The sequence below is a fragment of the Salvelinus sp. IW2-2015 genome, unplaced genomic scaffold (genome assembly GCF_002910315.2).
Source record: "Salvelinus sp. IW2-2015 unplaced genomic scaffold, ASM291031v2 Un_scaffold86, whole genome shotgun sequence".
NCBI lineage: Eukaryota > Metazoa > Chordata > Actinopteri > Salmoniformes > Salmonidae > Salvelinus > Salvelinus sp. IW2-2015.
In genome coordinates, this window is record NW_019942515.1 from 776,511 (window position 1) to 793,558 (window position 17,048).

The 17,048-nt window shown below is 42.3% G+C and overlaps 1 protein-coding gene across 1 annotated transcript in view; it reads left to right on the forward strand.

Annotated features, from left to right (window-relative positions):
- The window catches only part of LOC112068142 (polypeptide N-acetylgalactosaminyltransferase 14), a 125,403-nt gene extending 111,159 nt beyond the window's left edge, over positions 1–14,244 (forward strand). The window contains 5 exon segments of the mRNA XM_070438048.1: positions 2,365–2,457; positions 3,265–3,348; positions 4,485–4,629; positions 11,209–11,328; positions 13,515–14,244. Of these exon segments, the coding sequence (XP_070294149.1) occupies positions 2,365–2,457; positions 3,265–3,348; positions 4,485–4,629; positions 11,209–11,328; positions 13,515–13,673 (601 nt within the window). The 3' untranslated portion in view covers positions 13,674–14,244.
- Positions 14,245–17,048: the final 2,804 nt, after the last annotated feature.

Below are 17,048 nucleotides of genomic sequence, written 5' to 3' on the forward strand. Positions count from 1 at the left end.
ATAGCAAGGCAACCCACAACAACCAAAGTACTGCGCTGTGACTGTACCGCTGTATGTGATACTGTATGCGTTATTGAGCTGTAGTCACTTTGTTCATGTGTTACAGCTGGACTCCAACCCACGGCAGCCAAAATAAGTGTAACACTTCATATGTACTACTTAAAAAAAAATATGATGCTGTTTTTACATTGTTCGTGTGATTGATAGGCCAATATTCGTGCAATGCAACCCAATACTGGGAACAGATTTGCAGCGAACGTGGCAAATATAAATGAAAGAAATTGCTGTAGTTTGCTCTAAAGCTTTGCCAAACATTGTCTTTTGAATGAATTATGCTAAGCTCTATTGTCTCCAGCACATCAGAGTGGTTTGTCCCTCTCTCTCCATATTAGGGATTAGGCTCATGTTCCCACTGTGTTTGACAGGGATTTAGTCAGCTAATTGTGTGTGTGCACAAATTCTATTATTTAATCTGAAAACTTTGTGAAAGCGTATCGTCTTTTATCAAATGTTTAACTTTGACATGAAGCCGAAATGCCGCCTTGGTTAACAATGCCGTTATTGACAGAATCAGTTTTCTTTATTTGGATTTCTCATTTGCAATTAGCCTTCGGGAAGGTCACGGCATGGTCTGAATATGTAAAGTGAACAGCACACTATTTGATTTGATTGCAGAGCAGTTTCAGAAAATGTGTTGTTGTGTTCAAGTCACCCCTTGACTTGGCTGCATCTTCTTTGACTGACAGTGTGCGCTCACTGTTCGTTCACTGATTAGCTATCTCTTTTTACTTACAACATAAAACACATTAGGCTTCAATGAATAATTACTTCATCCTGTCAACAGAATGTGTATGTCTAGCATAGTTCAGTCGAGTTAATGAATAATTGCTCCAAGAATGATGTTTGATTTCATGTCCTGGGAAAAAAGCTTCTAATGGCAGCTGGTGGCTCAGCATGCCCATTGATAATTATATTTAATTTATTCACCTGCTTTCTCCGTGTGCGCCGCTCTTAGCACAATATCACTGTCATTTGTGTTACAAGCAGTTATGTCCTTCTCTGTCCCAAAGTCTTCTTCTCAGAAGCCAGGCTGTGCAACAGTAGGGTTGAGTGTAAGGTGGAAAGGAGAGATGTGATGTGTGAACTTCAAAGGAATATAAAACAGCAGGGGGTACGGTAGGCCAAAACGTTGTATTGCTGCCTGTGAGGACCAAGGGGATAGGATAAGGCTGTAGACTAGTTTAATTTGCTGTACAGGACAGTGAGTTCTGCTAGAGATGCACTGGAATGCTAAAGCTAGAATCTGCGGTTGCTACATCCATTTTTGGACTTGTAAATTAATTATATATACCCATTGATTCTTGAAGAATTTAACTTATAAATGCCTCATGAGCTTAGTTCAACTGTCGTACCCCATCAGAACCCAAAATATAAGCTTGTTTTGCTCCAATGTTTGTAAACAACGTAAATGTAACAAACACTGTTTAGCCTAAAAACATGGTTAAAACCATAATTGTGTTATAATGGATGATCAGTCCCTGCATCCACAGCTCGGCGTAGGAATTTGAGAGTGGTTCCATTTCTCCAAGCCCGTCCCTCATCGTTTTACTAGAACAGAGGTGGGGAGGCATCTAGCTTTAAAGGTGTCTTCACCCAAAATTCTAAGTTTGCCAGATGCTTTCAAATGTCACAAGAGGACTAAAGTTGAGTTCAGGATGTATGACAACATGATAGAATTTGATTTTGGAGTAAACTATCCCTTTAACGTCTATAACAACACACATATATATTGGGAGAAGGTCCACAGTATGCAACAGAGGAATCACATGACTAGAAGTATTTATCCACTTCAGTCACTGTTCCATTGACCAATCCCATCATTACATGAAACGCTTCACCTATGCATTTGTGTTCAGGCCAGGGCGCTCAGACTTTAAAGGCTGGGTGGGTGTAGCAGGTTCACTAGAGGAACCAGGATGGTGCGTTTGGGTCTGAGGATTAGGGAATTCTCAATTACGTATTTTCCCCATTTAATATGCAAACTGTAATGAAATGGAACTAGGATGAGCATAAGGCCCACAACATTCAGTGAAAAGGGTGGGCGCGACATATACGGAATATGATACAGTATACTTAACTCTCAGGAGAACATTATTATTTTGCTGCTAATCTTTAGCAAGCAAGATGGTGAATTTTCTTGGAATGTGTTTGAGACCAATGTGCGAGGGCTGGCTTGGCTTCTGGTTATTTTGGTCACATACGCGCTAGGCCTTTTCACACTGACGGTCTGGGCTGGCCCACCCTGGAGTGAAGTGGTTTAATGTAAAACGCCTGCTGAATCCTACTCTACTGGCTGTGTTGCAGGAACACCAGGCGCACGGCGGAGGTGTGGATGGACGAGTTCAGGCTCTTCTACTACTCGGCTCGCCCTGCAGCACGGGGAAAGTCCTACGGAGAGTGAGTGACACATCACCATACACTTCTACACAGCATACACTTCTATACAGCATACACTTCTACACAGCATACACTTCTGACACAGCTACACTTCTCAGATAACCTACAGCATACACTTTCTACACAGCAAATACACTTTCACAGCATACTCTATACAACATCCTTCTACACACCATACACTTCTACAACCTCACTCTACACCATACACTTCTCTAACGACCATACCACTTCTGACACACCATACACTTCTACACACCATCACCTTTCTACCACACCACTACACTTCTACACAACCATACATTCTAATACTCTACACACCATACAACTTTATACACCATACACTTCTATACCAGCAACCACTTTTACACAGCATTACCTTTTCTACCAGCATACACGTTCTACACAGCATACACTTCTACACAGCATACACTTCTACACACCATACACTTCTACACACCATACACTTCTACACACCATACACTTCTACACACCATACACTTCTACACACCATACACTTCTACTGCTATATTTTATATTCTACAGAGGGCTGATAAAGAGACATATTATAGAACACATACATTGCATCTGGTTTAGCACGATTAACCGGGTAGACGGTTCAGTTCAAACCATATCATTCAGGTTATTTAAAGAGAGCAATTTTGGTCTCCCTGCATTACATATTGGAGCAATGGGCCTGCCTCTGTGTAAGCGTGTAGCACTCTGATAAGAGCAGGACAGCATTATAAAAAAGGTTCCTCTCTCTAACATACACTTCATTAATTTCCCTCTCTCTCTCTCTATTATCAGCATTCATGGCAGGGAAGAGCTCCGCAAGATTCTCAAGTGCAAATCCTTCAAGTGGTATCTGGACAACGTCTACCCAGAGCTCAAGTGAGTGTGTGCAGCTGGCCACTCACACACATCCCATTATGATTCATTCAGAATAGATGAATGATTATTTTTCATATTCAGGCCTCTCTATTTTTGTCCCCTGATTGCTCTGTGTCCGCCTGGCATTGGCTTCAAAAGCCAGCCTTGCAGCTCAATCTGACTGATACAACAACAGCCAGGCGTGATGGAGTTTAGGTTAATCCCATGGACCGAAATGAACAATGTGGACTCAGGGGAGAGAGGTCTGACCTTTTAGATGACTTGGAACCACCGTTAATTGCGTAGTAAGAAAAAAGACTATAAAAAGTTAGTTGAAGAGACAGGTGAATTGAGAGAAAGTTGAAATAGGGAGGACAAGTCCCAGTGAAAGGACAGTAGTGAAGAGGAGTATACACAGAGAATGTTAAAGACATACAAGAGCTAGAGAGAGAGTGATATACAGAGAGAAGTACAGTCATAGGCTATTACAAAACGCTTGCAGAGCACACAAAGGATATAAGGGATATGAGCACCGTTACCTATGGGGGGGCTGTGTGTGTGTGTGTGTGTGTGTGTGTGTGTGTGTGTGTGTGTGTGTGTGTGTGGTGTTGTGTGTGTGTGTGTGTGTGTGTGTGTGTGTGTGTGTGTGTGTGTGTGTGTGTGTGTGTTGTGTGTGTGTGTGTGTGTGTGTGTGCGTCGTGTCTGTGTTCCGTATTTGCGTGACTAAGTGATTGAGCTGGCTGTAAAGCCCCCACAGAGACCACACTGCAGGCAGACAACATTAACTTACACGCACATACACAACAACCCCCCCCGCCCCCCCCAAGCCATTAGGTCTGCCTACCTCTGACCAAAAGTGCTCTCTATGTGAACAGCTATTTCTTTCTGTACATTTAAATATTGATTGTAATTCAGTTCAGACATTGTCTGAGGAAGCAATAATGCCAGGCCATGGAACATGACACGCTAGCCTCAATGTTAATATCTATACTAAATAGTTATTTATGTGCATTTAAAAATGCCACCATGAATCTATCCCAGGCGTGAGTATCAACATATTACATTCAGAGATTATGCATCTGCCTTGTATTCTGAATTGGGGAATATACTCTAAATCAAGAAAATACATTTAGAAAATGTGTGTTGTGTATTTTCAGAGTGCCGGATGATTCGGACTCTAAGTCRGGGGTGATTCGTCAAAGACAGAATTGTCTAGAGTCGCGGAAGCTGGAGGGACAGGAACTCCCCTCTCTCACACTGGCAACCTGCATCGGGACCAAGTCTGTGCCAGCACTCAACCAGGTACGGCCTACACTCAACATTCAAACAGTCAAGACTTAGTAGACAGACTCAACAGTATATCTATGGCTTGCTCAAGACTCTACACTCATAAACTGAGCGCTACGGGTCAATTGTTTTTTAAATACATTTTTATTTTCCATTAAAATAACATCAAATTGATCAGAAATACAGTGTAGACATTGTTAATGTTGTAAATTACTTTTGTAGCTGGAAACGGCTGATTATTAATGGAATATCTACATAGGTGTACGGATGCCCATTATCTGCAATCATCACTCCTGTGTTCCAATGGCACGTTGTGTTAGCTAATCCAAGTTTATAATTTTACGTGTGAAACATTATATAAGGTTTATATAGAGATTCAATCAATGTGATGTGGGGGAAGATTCTCCATATAGTCAATAAAAGGTTGCCAAATTCTGTAAAGTGTCTCTAACTTATTCCTGAAGCAGTAAGTGATTTTCTCCAGTGGGATACAACTATTAMCTTCCGATAGCCACATTGCAACTTGCAGGGGGAATCCGATTTCCATTTCAAGGCAATACATTTCTTGGCAATCGCTAGCAATATTTCTGTTAGCTTGATAGTATGGCTTTGCCTAAGATTGGAGTTCGTAAAGTTAGCCAGTAGACAGACCTCCTGGTCTAAAGGGAATGCAACCCCGTGAATGGAGGATATGGTATCGCATACCCCCTGCCAGAAACCGTGTAGTTTTGAACACTGCCAAGTGGAATGGCGGAATGTTCCTTCATCTGAGCCACATCTAAAACATAGGGAGGAGTCTACACTGTATTTCTGATCAATTTGATGTTATTTTAATGGACAAAAAAATGKCTTTTCTTTCAAAAACAAGGACATTTCTAAGTGACCCCAAACTTTTGAACGGTAGTGTAGCTTCAGCGCACACTGACAGAGAGCTACTGTATGGCCCAGAACAGACTCAATACCCACAAAGAATACAGAGAACTAAAGTCTAGTCCAGAGTCAATACTACTGTATCACTACTGCCTGGTTAAGGGGCTGTTCTACACACAAGTCCAGCAGCTTCAACACCCATTGACAGAGGGGTACTATGTATCCCAGGCTGTTAGAAAGTATCTGTCCTCATTAGCCTCTCCAGCACACACTGTTTTAAAACAAACATGGGCTAAGCCTCTCTCCCTGTCCGTCAGTACTGCTCCTGTCATGTTTTTGTCTCTATACAATTCGAGCAGACAAGCATCATCTTGCACTTGTGGAATTCAGCCTGAGCTGCTCCCACTCTGACAGTCTCACACACCGGCTCGCTCACACACCTGGATCTCTCTCTACCTCTTTCTCGATCTCCCCACCCCTCTCGCTCTCTTTTTCCACCTCTACCTCTTTCTCCGCTTCTATTTTCCCTCTTCCTCCCTATCAATCGTTCTTGTATTTGTTTTTCTCCCACTCTGTCAATATCGCCTCTCCCTTCTCTCTTTTTTACCCTCTCTATCTCTCCTCTCTCTCCTCTCTTCTTCTACTCTCTCTCTCTCTCTACATCTCTCTCTCTCCTCTCTCTCTCTCTCTTCTCTTCTCCCTCTCTTCTCTCTCTCTCTTCCTCTCGCTCCTCCTCATCTCTCTCTTCTCTCTCTCTCTCTTCCTGCCGAGTGCTTCAGACGCTCTCAGCCTCCAGACTATTCCCAAGCACTTGTTCTGCAGATAGGTCATTTCACCGGCTGGACCGGCTGTCACAGGCACGTCCCTGTATACACTTTATTCTGCTCTCACGTTCACAACACACACACACACACAGCACACTCAAAACACACCACCACACACATCCCACACCACACCACACACCACACCGACACAACACACGCAAACACACACACCCACACACACACCACACACCACACACACACACACACACTTTGTCTAAGGCCAAGTGTTAGCTGTGATTAGTTATGTAAATCAGATGATATCATAGAGATGTGTGTTATGCAGAAGTTAAGAAAGGCTCTCAGATAGTTCGACTTGTTTTGGTCGGGAGGAGTCTTTTTTTTTTCTCTCCCAATTAATTTCCCTAGGAAGCACATTATGCTTTATTTGGCTTTAATTCAGCGCTGAAACATGGTAAAACAGGCTACTGTATAATTACTGTGTCAGCATTCATTTAGACTACGCCTATTATGCTTCTGCAGTACAGTAGCCCTACTGTTATGTGTTGTTATTATTACAGTGTATAAGAATAGCAGAAGTGTCTGGGTCTAGGTAGGACACTGCTCTCAAAGCAGATTCAGTATGAGACTGGCCACAGCTGTTCGTTATGTTCCAAGATGGTGGTTCTCAGGTGTTCTGATTAAAACAGGGAAGTAGATGGCGATTCAGCCAAAAACACAGCAGCTGACAATATGGAAGACTGGATGTTCTTACTCAGACTTTATCCAACCAGCCTGTCTGTGCTCTATTATATAGCCTCTATCTATCAATCAAATGTATTTATAGAGCTCTTTTTACATCAGCAGATGTCACAAAGTGTTTATAAAGAAACTCAGCCTAAAACCCCAAAGAGTAGCAATGCAGATGGAGAAGCACGTTGGCTAGGAGAAACTCCCTAGAAAGGCAGAGATGAACCAGGCTCACAGGGGGGGGCAATCCTCTTCTGGCTGTGCCGGTGGAGATTATAAGAGTACATGGTCATTAAGGCTAGATCATTCTTCAAGATGTTCAAACGTTCATAGATGACCAGCAGGTTCAAATAATAATCACAGTGGTTACAGAGGGTGCAGCAGGTCAGCTGGCTTTTCATAGCCGAGCATTCAGAGGGCAAGACAGCAGGTACGGTAGAAAGAGAGAGAGAGAGAGAGAGAGAGAGAGAGAGAGAGAGAGAGAGAGAGAGAGGAAACAGCAGGCCCGGTATAAGATAGCAGGTGAACAGGTCAGGGTTCCATAGCCGCAGGCAGAACAGCAGAAACTGCATCAGCAGCATGACCAGGTGGACTGGGGACGGGGACAGCCAGGAGTCGTCAGGCCAGCTGGTTCTGAGGCATGCTGCTAGGGCTCAGGTCCTCCGGGAGGGGAGATAGAGAAAAGTGGGAGAATTAGAGGCAGCATACTTAAGAGCACACGGATGAATCTAGTTGCTTTCCCYTGCTCTAAAAACACACTGTCTCCTCAAGCAGCGCACAGATCCCCTAGACTTGGAGCCACTTAGATTAACATTACAGTAAATTAACATTTGCGTGCCACAACGGACATTGTAAAAAGCTGTGCCATTACTGCAGGGTAATTAGATTTAATACAGATCACATTTTCACTGTGCAGTTTATTCTATTAAGCAGTGTTGTGTGCATGCCCTCTGCCTTCCGACCTGTTAATCTGCTAGCAGGCCTCGTCTCCACCCACCTGCCGTTTCATACACAAACCCCAGCTGGGCCTGGTTATTACAGCCCTCTGTTCTCAACCCAGAGACATGCCTACTGTAGTGGCCTGGCCTCTTGGTGTCACCTCCACAGAGAGGTGAGATACACGTACCTCCCACACTGCCCTCTGACATGGCTGCTGTCACTTGTGCGCACAATGCCACAAATAATGTAACACACACTGGCTCACCCACACACAGACACATATACACACAGACAGACACACACACTGGGCCCTATCCTCTGTGATGTGTTTCCAGGGATGGGATTCTTATAGCAGCAAGGTTGTAATGTAATGATGTGACTGCTGCAGGGTAACAGGATGACTAATGATCCAGATGGACTAGCTCTTACGATGAACATGGCATATACACACCAATATTGGGCTGTATTTTCAAGGCAGCACGGTGTATTTCATATCAAATGGGGTGTAAAATAGCATGTCAACATGTCATGCTGATGCAGGCCTGTTCCCTACGTAACACATGTTCTTATTATTCAAGTACTCTTGTTAGTATAGGCTACTGTAGAGGTTGTTATGGTGTGTGGCTGGGAGAATGGATGGGACTTGGTTTTTGTGTGACCTGTTTTGTGCCTGCCTACTATCCTTGGGGAATGAAAACCCTTGGAAATGTGTTTCACACGTTAGACTGGCTGAACGTAGTGCTAACTCCTCTGGACCACTTTTCCAACGCTACGCCAACCTTGGCTGCTCCATAGAGATAGACTCTTTCAAACAGAGGGTTCTAAGTGGAACAAAAAAGGGTTCTCCCTGGAACCAAAAAGGGTTCTCCTATAGGGACAGCCGAGAACCCTTTTGGAACCCTTTTTTCGAAGAGTGTAGATAGAGGACTCTAGTGCCCAAAAGCCTGTTTTATCATGGGCAGCGCCATTGAGGACTTTCACCATTTTGAGGAAGGATCACATAATTCCATCCAGGTGACCAGGAGGATTCAGCCAATGAATTTATACTTGTGAGGAAACATTCCATAACTGCAGGGGGCCAACCTTGGCTTTATACATGTTCAAACAACACTCTATGCGGCAGTGTGCAGTTTGTTTGCCAACTCATAGACGTAGTAGAAGAAGAAAATGTACCACTTCAAAATGGAGATTGCCTCAATGGCGCTGCACGTGCTCTCACAGACGCCATAACGGGACCGATACAATGATGCGATGTCTATCGAAGTCTATGGCTGCTCCTCTCTAGGCAGTCATCTTCAAGTCAGTGTTACAGCTTGATGTTTGCCTGAGATGTCCTCTGGTACATTGATATTTGGGTAATGGTTTGGGTAATGCATGCGCTATGGTTGCTAAATCCCGGTGGAAAGAGAAACTTGTACCAGAGTTTAATAATTGTAATGTACATATAATTAAAAGCCCTCACTCTGGGCATTGCACTGAATCCTTAGGTCTGCATGTCTTTTCAAAGACATTGGTTAGAAATAGGCAACATATCTACTGTACATGGCCACCGCTGTCCATGCTAAAGGTCAGAAGCAAATATCTCATGTACAGGCTCATCAATTATGATTATATACTTGGTCCTTCGTAGCATGGCCGTCTAGTGATTACCACGGGACCTCCTTTGTGTTGTCAAACACACACATACATTCCTACTGTGTGACCATGCTGAACATCCAGTATAGGAATCACCAGTTCAGTTGGGAAGGTTGTCCTTACTGCTGCTGCTCACTACATATCTTCCTAATTGCCTCCAATTACGTTGCCAGAACCCTCTTCCTATCTTGGCGTCAGCCCTCAGGTGTCGCTTGCTATCAGCTCACTTATTTTGTGCCAAAAGAAACTAGACAGGATCTACCATTTCTACAGATAATTACATGTATCTGAGGCACTTGTGTGTGAAATCAGTAGTTCTCAATTTGCTCTGCTATAGGAAAATCAGTACAAGCAAACATACATTTGTAGTTATAGCTTGAATTGGTCGAAGACCTGTCCTATTTAGTTATCTTAAATATTTTTTCTAAACCCATGGTTAGACATTATGAAACCAAGGAAGTGCACAAAAGTTGAATTCAAGAACATCATAATATCATGTTAGAAAAAAACTAGCTTTCCAAAAAGGCAGGGACCCAGACAAGAACACAGATGCTTTATTGTTTGAGCGCAGGGGAAGGAGATGTAAAACAACTATATCATGAGACCACAGTTTAGTGCATCTCTGTTGGAGTGCATCTCATCTGACTAGGACATGTGGGTACAGGGATGTTGCCTGGCAGCTTGTACCTGGAGTTTCAAATTGTCTTTCTGTCTGATATTCTGCAATAAAACACTAGAATCCATGACATATTATGTGTGAATATTTGGATCCTTGTGGGCCCACTCAATATCAAATCCTCTGTAAGCTAGCTAGACCATGAAAAGTGGCTGGATGTGCCTGCACCACCATACACAGGTATCCTAGTTGTTAGTGGAGTAGCCTAGTGGTTAGAGTGTTGGGCCAGTAACCGAAAGGTTGCTAGATCGAATCCCCGAGCTGACAAGGTAAGAATCTGTCATTCTGCCCCTGAACTTTGCAGTTAACCCACTGTTCCTAGGCTGTCATTGTAAATAAGAATTTGTTCTTAACTGACTTGCCTAGTTAAATAAAGGTATAAAGGAAAACACGGACAGGCTTAGCAGCATCTTATTGGCTTACTTTAGTTTCAGCAATCAAAATATTTACTGTTTTTCATCTGGGTTTTGGCCATTCTCAAGACTTGACTGTGTGTGGATTGTGTGTGTGTGTGTGTGTGTGTGTGTGTGCGCGTGCGTGCGTGCGTGCGTGGGTGGGTGTATGTACGCATGTGTGTGTCAATCTCCACTATGCTGGCTCAGTAATATTCCCTGGTCTGGTTCCACAGAGACAGAGTCTTATTATGTCATGATGTATGGAATGTTCCTGAAGAGTGAGCCCACTCCCAGAGACAGATGTTTTGGAGGTGTGGGTAGTGGTGTGTGCTGTACTGAAGACACACACTCTCCCTGGCTGGAGGAATTGGGTCGCCTCACGATTGGATGTAGCATACACTGATACACACCCAGTCTGTAGTAATCTGTGTGTTTTCAGTACTATGACATGACTGTGTTCTGCTAAATGTTGTGTTCATACATCTACTCTCACATACATGTAGACTTTTTTGTTAGTACGTAATGATCGTGTAGTTGATGTGTTATCAGTGTATCTCTCTCTCCTCAGGAGTGGATCTACACCCACGGACAGCAGATCCGCCAGCAACAGCACTGCCTCTCCCTCTCTACCACTTTCCCTGCCTCCCAGGTCATGCTCATGCCCTGCAACATCGGCGACGGGAAACAAGTAATAGCCCAGAGGGCGCCCGTCCTCACCTGAACACCCATCACGCTGCACTGTGCCGGCCCCCTGCCTCAAACGCGCAAAGTCACTTCTGACAAGCCATAAATCAACTTTCACTTAGGCAGTCTGATAGTGCAGTGGAGAGTGTGCCTGAGAGCTCTGGGTTCTGCCTGTATCACCAGCCAGCTGCTGCTGCTGCTGCTGCTGCTGCACCCTGAGACAGAGGCAAGGTCCTCCTCAGTCTGTTTCGGCTTATCTAACAGTATGCTAGCGAGGCTATTTACATGGTTTGAGTCTGTACGAAAAGGTTGTACATGTTTTAGTGACATTCTTGGTAAACAACGAGGAAAACAAAACAGAGGAGTTGGTTTATGGAGAATGTGTGCAGATACTGTTTATGAGTGGGAGGGTGTTTTGAGCAGCATGCATGACTGTATAATGTATTCACATTGTTTTGTTTGGGTGGTGACTGCAGGAACAGATGATTCATGAATATGTGTTGATAATGATGTAGTGTCTGGTGAAAACATAGGAAGTGAAAGAAAGAAGGATYGTGAGAGAGAAGGAGATGATAAATRGCACACTTAAAACATTATACACAGCTCAGTTACAGTCTAGTGTTGCATAGATAAGTCAGGGCCACATAATAGACCTCTGTATCGGCAGGTAGATTTTAGGTCTTCTACTTTTAGAAGTTGCGCAGGTATATACTACCTCCTCCTGCTAAAAAGGCTCCCAAAGCAGCATGTTCCACCCCTGACACATACATGGAAACTGTTCAATGATAGCTAATTAGAGCCGTGCTCATGTGTTCCCCTCAGGCCACTGTAGGCTACAGCAGAGAGAGGCTCTCAGGAGCCTACAAATGTGCTTAACTATCAATTGTGCATCAACAGCCAGTAACAAGAAKAATTACTTAGAGGCACCACAGGCACTGAATACAAATTGATTTTGTTTTAATTATTTTCCTTTATCAATTAAAAAGTGCAGTCTCACTTTGCTTCATAAAAAAAGGAAAAAAAACATGTCATGGCAATTTGAGTCTTTCCTGCTTTGATCAGGGTCACAATGGAACAGAGCTTGTTTCTGTTCACTGACTTTAAATACTGTGAAACAAWGACGCTCTGTATCACATCCACCATGGATTTTAATCCTTGGGCGGGGTGCCAAAACATTTTTTTTCAAGTCGCTTTTCAGGATGGAAAAATTATTTCAGTGTAAATTTAAACAACTAAAACCAGATATAAAGTATGTAGAAAATATAATGAACCTATATCTTGTTTTTTTTATAATATCATAATATCATCTTTGAGAACTAACAATAACCAAAATAAAAGATAGACAGTCAGGGAGAATTGAAAATTCCAAAAACAATTAATTTAGTAGTATTCATTATGTTATTATGTTTGAGAAAAGAGCACAGCATTATCCATGGTGAAAAGCATAGAATTGCAGGAAACTAGCTTTAAAAGTGCATGATTTTCTCCCAGCTCCATGGCAGAATATGTATAATTGCAGGAAATTAGCTTTAAAACGGCAACAAAAATTCAAACATTTACATCACGGAGATGGGGGCCTGTTCACAAAAATGTAGCCACTCACATGGGCCAGCCGCTAATTGCCACGCCTCCTGCCACGCCCACAAGCTTTGCCCTTTTTGATCCAGAAAATCCCCTTTATATCCACTGTATTGTTTCTACCACTGAAGAGAGATGTGATCATGATACGCTCCACTAGTCTTGGCAACAGGCTTTGCCTGTCAGCCGTCACGTTCTAACCAGTGATGGATGTGTGAGGCAATGACAAAATCCTTGCATGTTTGCTAATATCCTCTAGTTTTGTTAATGTATAAGTTCAACAATATCAACAAGAAGAATTCCCTGCTCTGAATTATTATTGTGACTCACCAGAAATTGAGTAAAGAGGGACATCTAGTGGTGAATAGTGGGAAGAGTGCCATGTGCCATGACAGTGCCATGAACATGACATGCAATAAAGATCATTAGCTAAATATGAAGTTGACAAAATTACAGGGTCAGTATTGGACAATAGTTGCCTAAACTTTTAGATTTATTTGAACCAATGGCATTCTGTAACAATTAATGGGCAATAGCAGTTTAATAACATTGAAATGCATGTCTCTGTATACAGTATAGTTATTGATCTTTGTATTGTCTGTTGTGTTCCAGCGATGGCAGAAGTCAGGCACCCATCTGGAGCACCTGGCCTCCCACTTCTGCATGGACAGTGAGATGGCCCTGGACGGCATCGAGAGCAGCAAGATGCTGGTGATCAGCCCCTGTGAACTGACAGCCTACACCCAGAGATGGGAGATGCCCTTCTCCTGATCCACCCACAACACAATCCTTCCTGTAGAGGAGGACTACCCTATGAGAAATCACAAACTTCTGCAGTGCTTACTATAGCCAAGGGCTTTTAGAAAGAGAGAGAGAGAGTGATGGAGAGGGAAAGGAGAGAGGAGGTGGATACCAGAGTAAAGGGTGTTTTAGGTCACTGAGATAAGTCTTTATAAGATGGCAGGGACTTGGACTGATGTCAGCACATTCAAGTGTTCAACAAGACATTCAGCAGGGCTGAAGTCATTTATTGTGGGCTAATATAGATGAAAATACAGGGGACACCATTTTTCATTGCTGTTTTCATTGAAACTCGTGGTCTGTTAAAACTATTCTTCTAACTGCTGCTTCAAGTGTATAAGTTCTGATTTAGACTTCAACCTGTCTTCGTAATGACATTTCAATGGGATGGGATGCAGCTATGATGGAATTTGTGTCAGGAAATTTAATGCACATGTCAAATGGCGATATTTTAATATCCTATGATTCCCATTTATTTTTAATTGAAATGGAGATGACCTTTACACAAAATGTCTATGATCCTGAAGAAGAAAAAACACACACACACACACACGTCTATGATCCTGAAACACAAACACACTGTAATAGCCAGTGCTGCAATGTCAAAAAAGAAATAAAAGAAATACAGAAAAGGGTTGTTTATTAGTTTTGTGTTCAGCAGTGATAAGTAGCCTATGTAGAATATATTGATAACRTTTTATAATGGTGAAGGTTGGATGCCCCTTCCCTGATTTAACAAATTGTGAATTAGTCTCAGTATAATTACTTAAATTGCATTAGATGTGACTGGTACCAGCACAGCACTGGCACCTCGGTCAGCATTACCAGCATCTTACAGTTCTGTGCAGTGACACATCATGGGTTAACAAAGACAGACGAACGGCAAGAAGATATGACCACAAAAGGGTTAGGATTTGAGAATAAATAGCATAATAACCGCTCGCTCAAATGAATATGCATACCTGGCTAACTTCCATGGGAAAAGCATCATTCACAGATATGATGTTGTGTCACGCTATCAGAGATGATTTACCAGAGTCTTAATGTTAGCTAGCTAGTGCCCTTATTATTTATTATTTGGGTACAAAAGGATGTCAATGGACTAGGCTAGTCTTCGTCGAGCGCATGCAGATTTAGCTAATTATGATTATTTGCTCTTCAATCTGTCAAAGAATGTAATGGGATTTTCGATGGAATTCTTTACAATTTGAACTGAAAAAAACGAGGTCAAATCATGACGTCAGCGATCTTTAAGTCGGAGCTCTGGAAAGACGCTAGAGTTTCCGACTTGAAATTGCGAGTTATCTTGAACACACTGAAGTCAGAAGTCTGAGATTTCTGAGTTCCCAGTTGTTTTGAACGCTAATAGAGCCCCACATTGGAGGTGTCATAATACCCATAAAACCTAGCGGCCAAACAGGGCTTACCCTGGCGTAACATTTTGATAACCATATAAATATCTCTTGGATAAGGGGACTTACATCAATATATTAGTCTCCATTTACTCTCAGATTTGAAAATGCTTTGCCTCGATTTGGCAGTCTCGTCCAGATCATCATGGCATTTGTAGTTCTTTATGATAGCCACATTAGCAGATCATTTGCATTTCATTTTTGTGGGGTAAATACAGGCGAATATATTGATAAAAAGTAACTTTGTCCTAGAGAGTTATCAAAACGTCACACCAGAGTAAGCCTACACGAAACACAGCCCTTATTTTAAGTGTATATAAAATACCCAATTGGAAAAATGAATGGTGGAGAAACAATTGGAACCATTTCCTTGTTTGACCACAAGGTTTTATGGCTATTGTGACTATTGTGGTATTCTATACTCCAAGTAGACATCATAAGAAGGAATTCCCTTCGACCATGCCCACAAATTGAGAAAAACAAACATTATTTCCCATTGACCCATATTGTAATGTACATACTGAACTACGATTTGCAATCATCCCACATAGGGAAGCAGAGCCTGCGAGAAGAGCCCTGTGGCTTCAGGCTATTCAGCATGGGAGAGTGGGAAATGTGGGGACCAGGTGTCCAAGTAGGCTACACGTAGCTACAGTATGGATGTGGAAAACATTTAATCACAGGTAAGACATACAGTACCAGTTAAACTTTTAGACACACCTACTCATTCAACGATTTTTCTTTATTTGTACTATTTTCTACATTGTAAAATAGTAGTGAAGACATCAAAACTATGAAATAACAGATATGGAATAATGTAGTAACCAAAAAAGTGTTAAACCAATCAACCACACTCTTGGCATTCTCTCAACCAGCTTCTTGAGGTAGTCATCTGGAATGCATTTCAATTAACAGGTGTGCCTTGTTAAAAGTTAATTTGTGGAATTTCTTTCCTTAGTGCATTTTAGCCAATCAGTTGTGTTGTGACAAGGTAGGGGTTGTGTACAGAAGATAGCCCTATTTGGTAAAAGACCAAGTCCGTATTATGGCAAGAACAGCTCAAATAAGCAAAGATACACGACTGTCAAATCAAATCAAATGCTATTGGTCACATACACATGGTTAGCAGATGTTATTGGGAGTGTAGCAAAATACTTATGCTTCTAGATCCGACAGTGCAGTAGTATCTAACAGGTAATATCTAACAAATTCCACAACAAAACCTAATACACACAATCTAGTAAAGGAATGGGATGAGAATATATAAGTATAAAATATATGGWTGAGCAGTGACAGAGCGGTTACGATGCAATAGATAGTAAAACATAGATAGTGAAGGATACAGTATACAGTATATACTGTACATGAGATATGTAAACATTCTTAAAGTGGAATTATTAAAGTGACTAGTGTTCCATTTATTAAAGGGGCCAATGATATCAAGTCTGTAGGTAGGGGGGAAACTGTAAGACATGAAGGTCAGTCAATCTAGAAAATTTCAAGAACTTTTAAAGTTTCTTCAAGTGCAGTCGCAAAAACCATCAAGCGATGATGGAACTGGCTCTCATGAGGACCGCCACAGGAAAGGAAGACCCAGAGTTACCTCTGCTGCAGAGGATAAGTTCATTAGAGTTAACTGCACCTCAGATTGCAGTCCCAAATTAAAGCTTCACAGAGTTCAAGTACAGACACATCTCAACATCAGTTGTTCAGAGGAGACTGCGTGAATCAGGCCTTCATGGTCGAATTGCTGCAAAGAAACCATTACTAAAGGACACCAATATGAAGATGAGACTTGCTTGGGCCACGAAACACGGGCAATGGACACTCCAAATTTGAGATTTTTGGTTCCAACCGCCGTGTCTTTGTGAGACGCAGAGTAGGTGAACAGATGATCTCAGCRTGTGTGGTTCCCGCTGTGAAGTATGGAGGA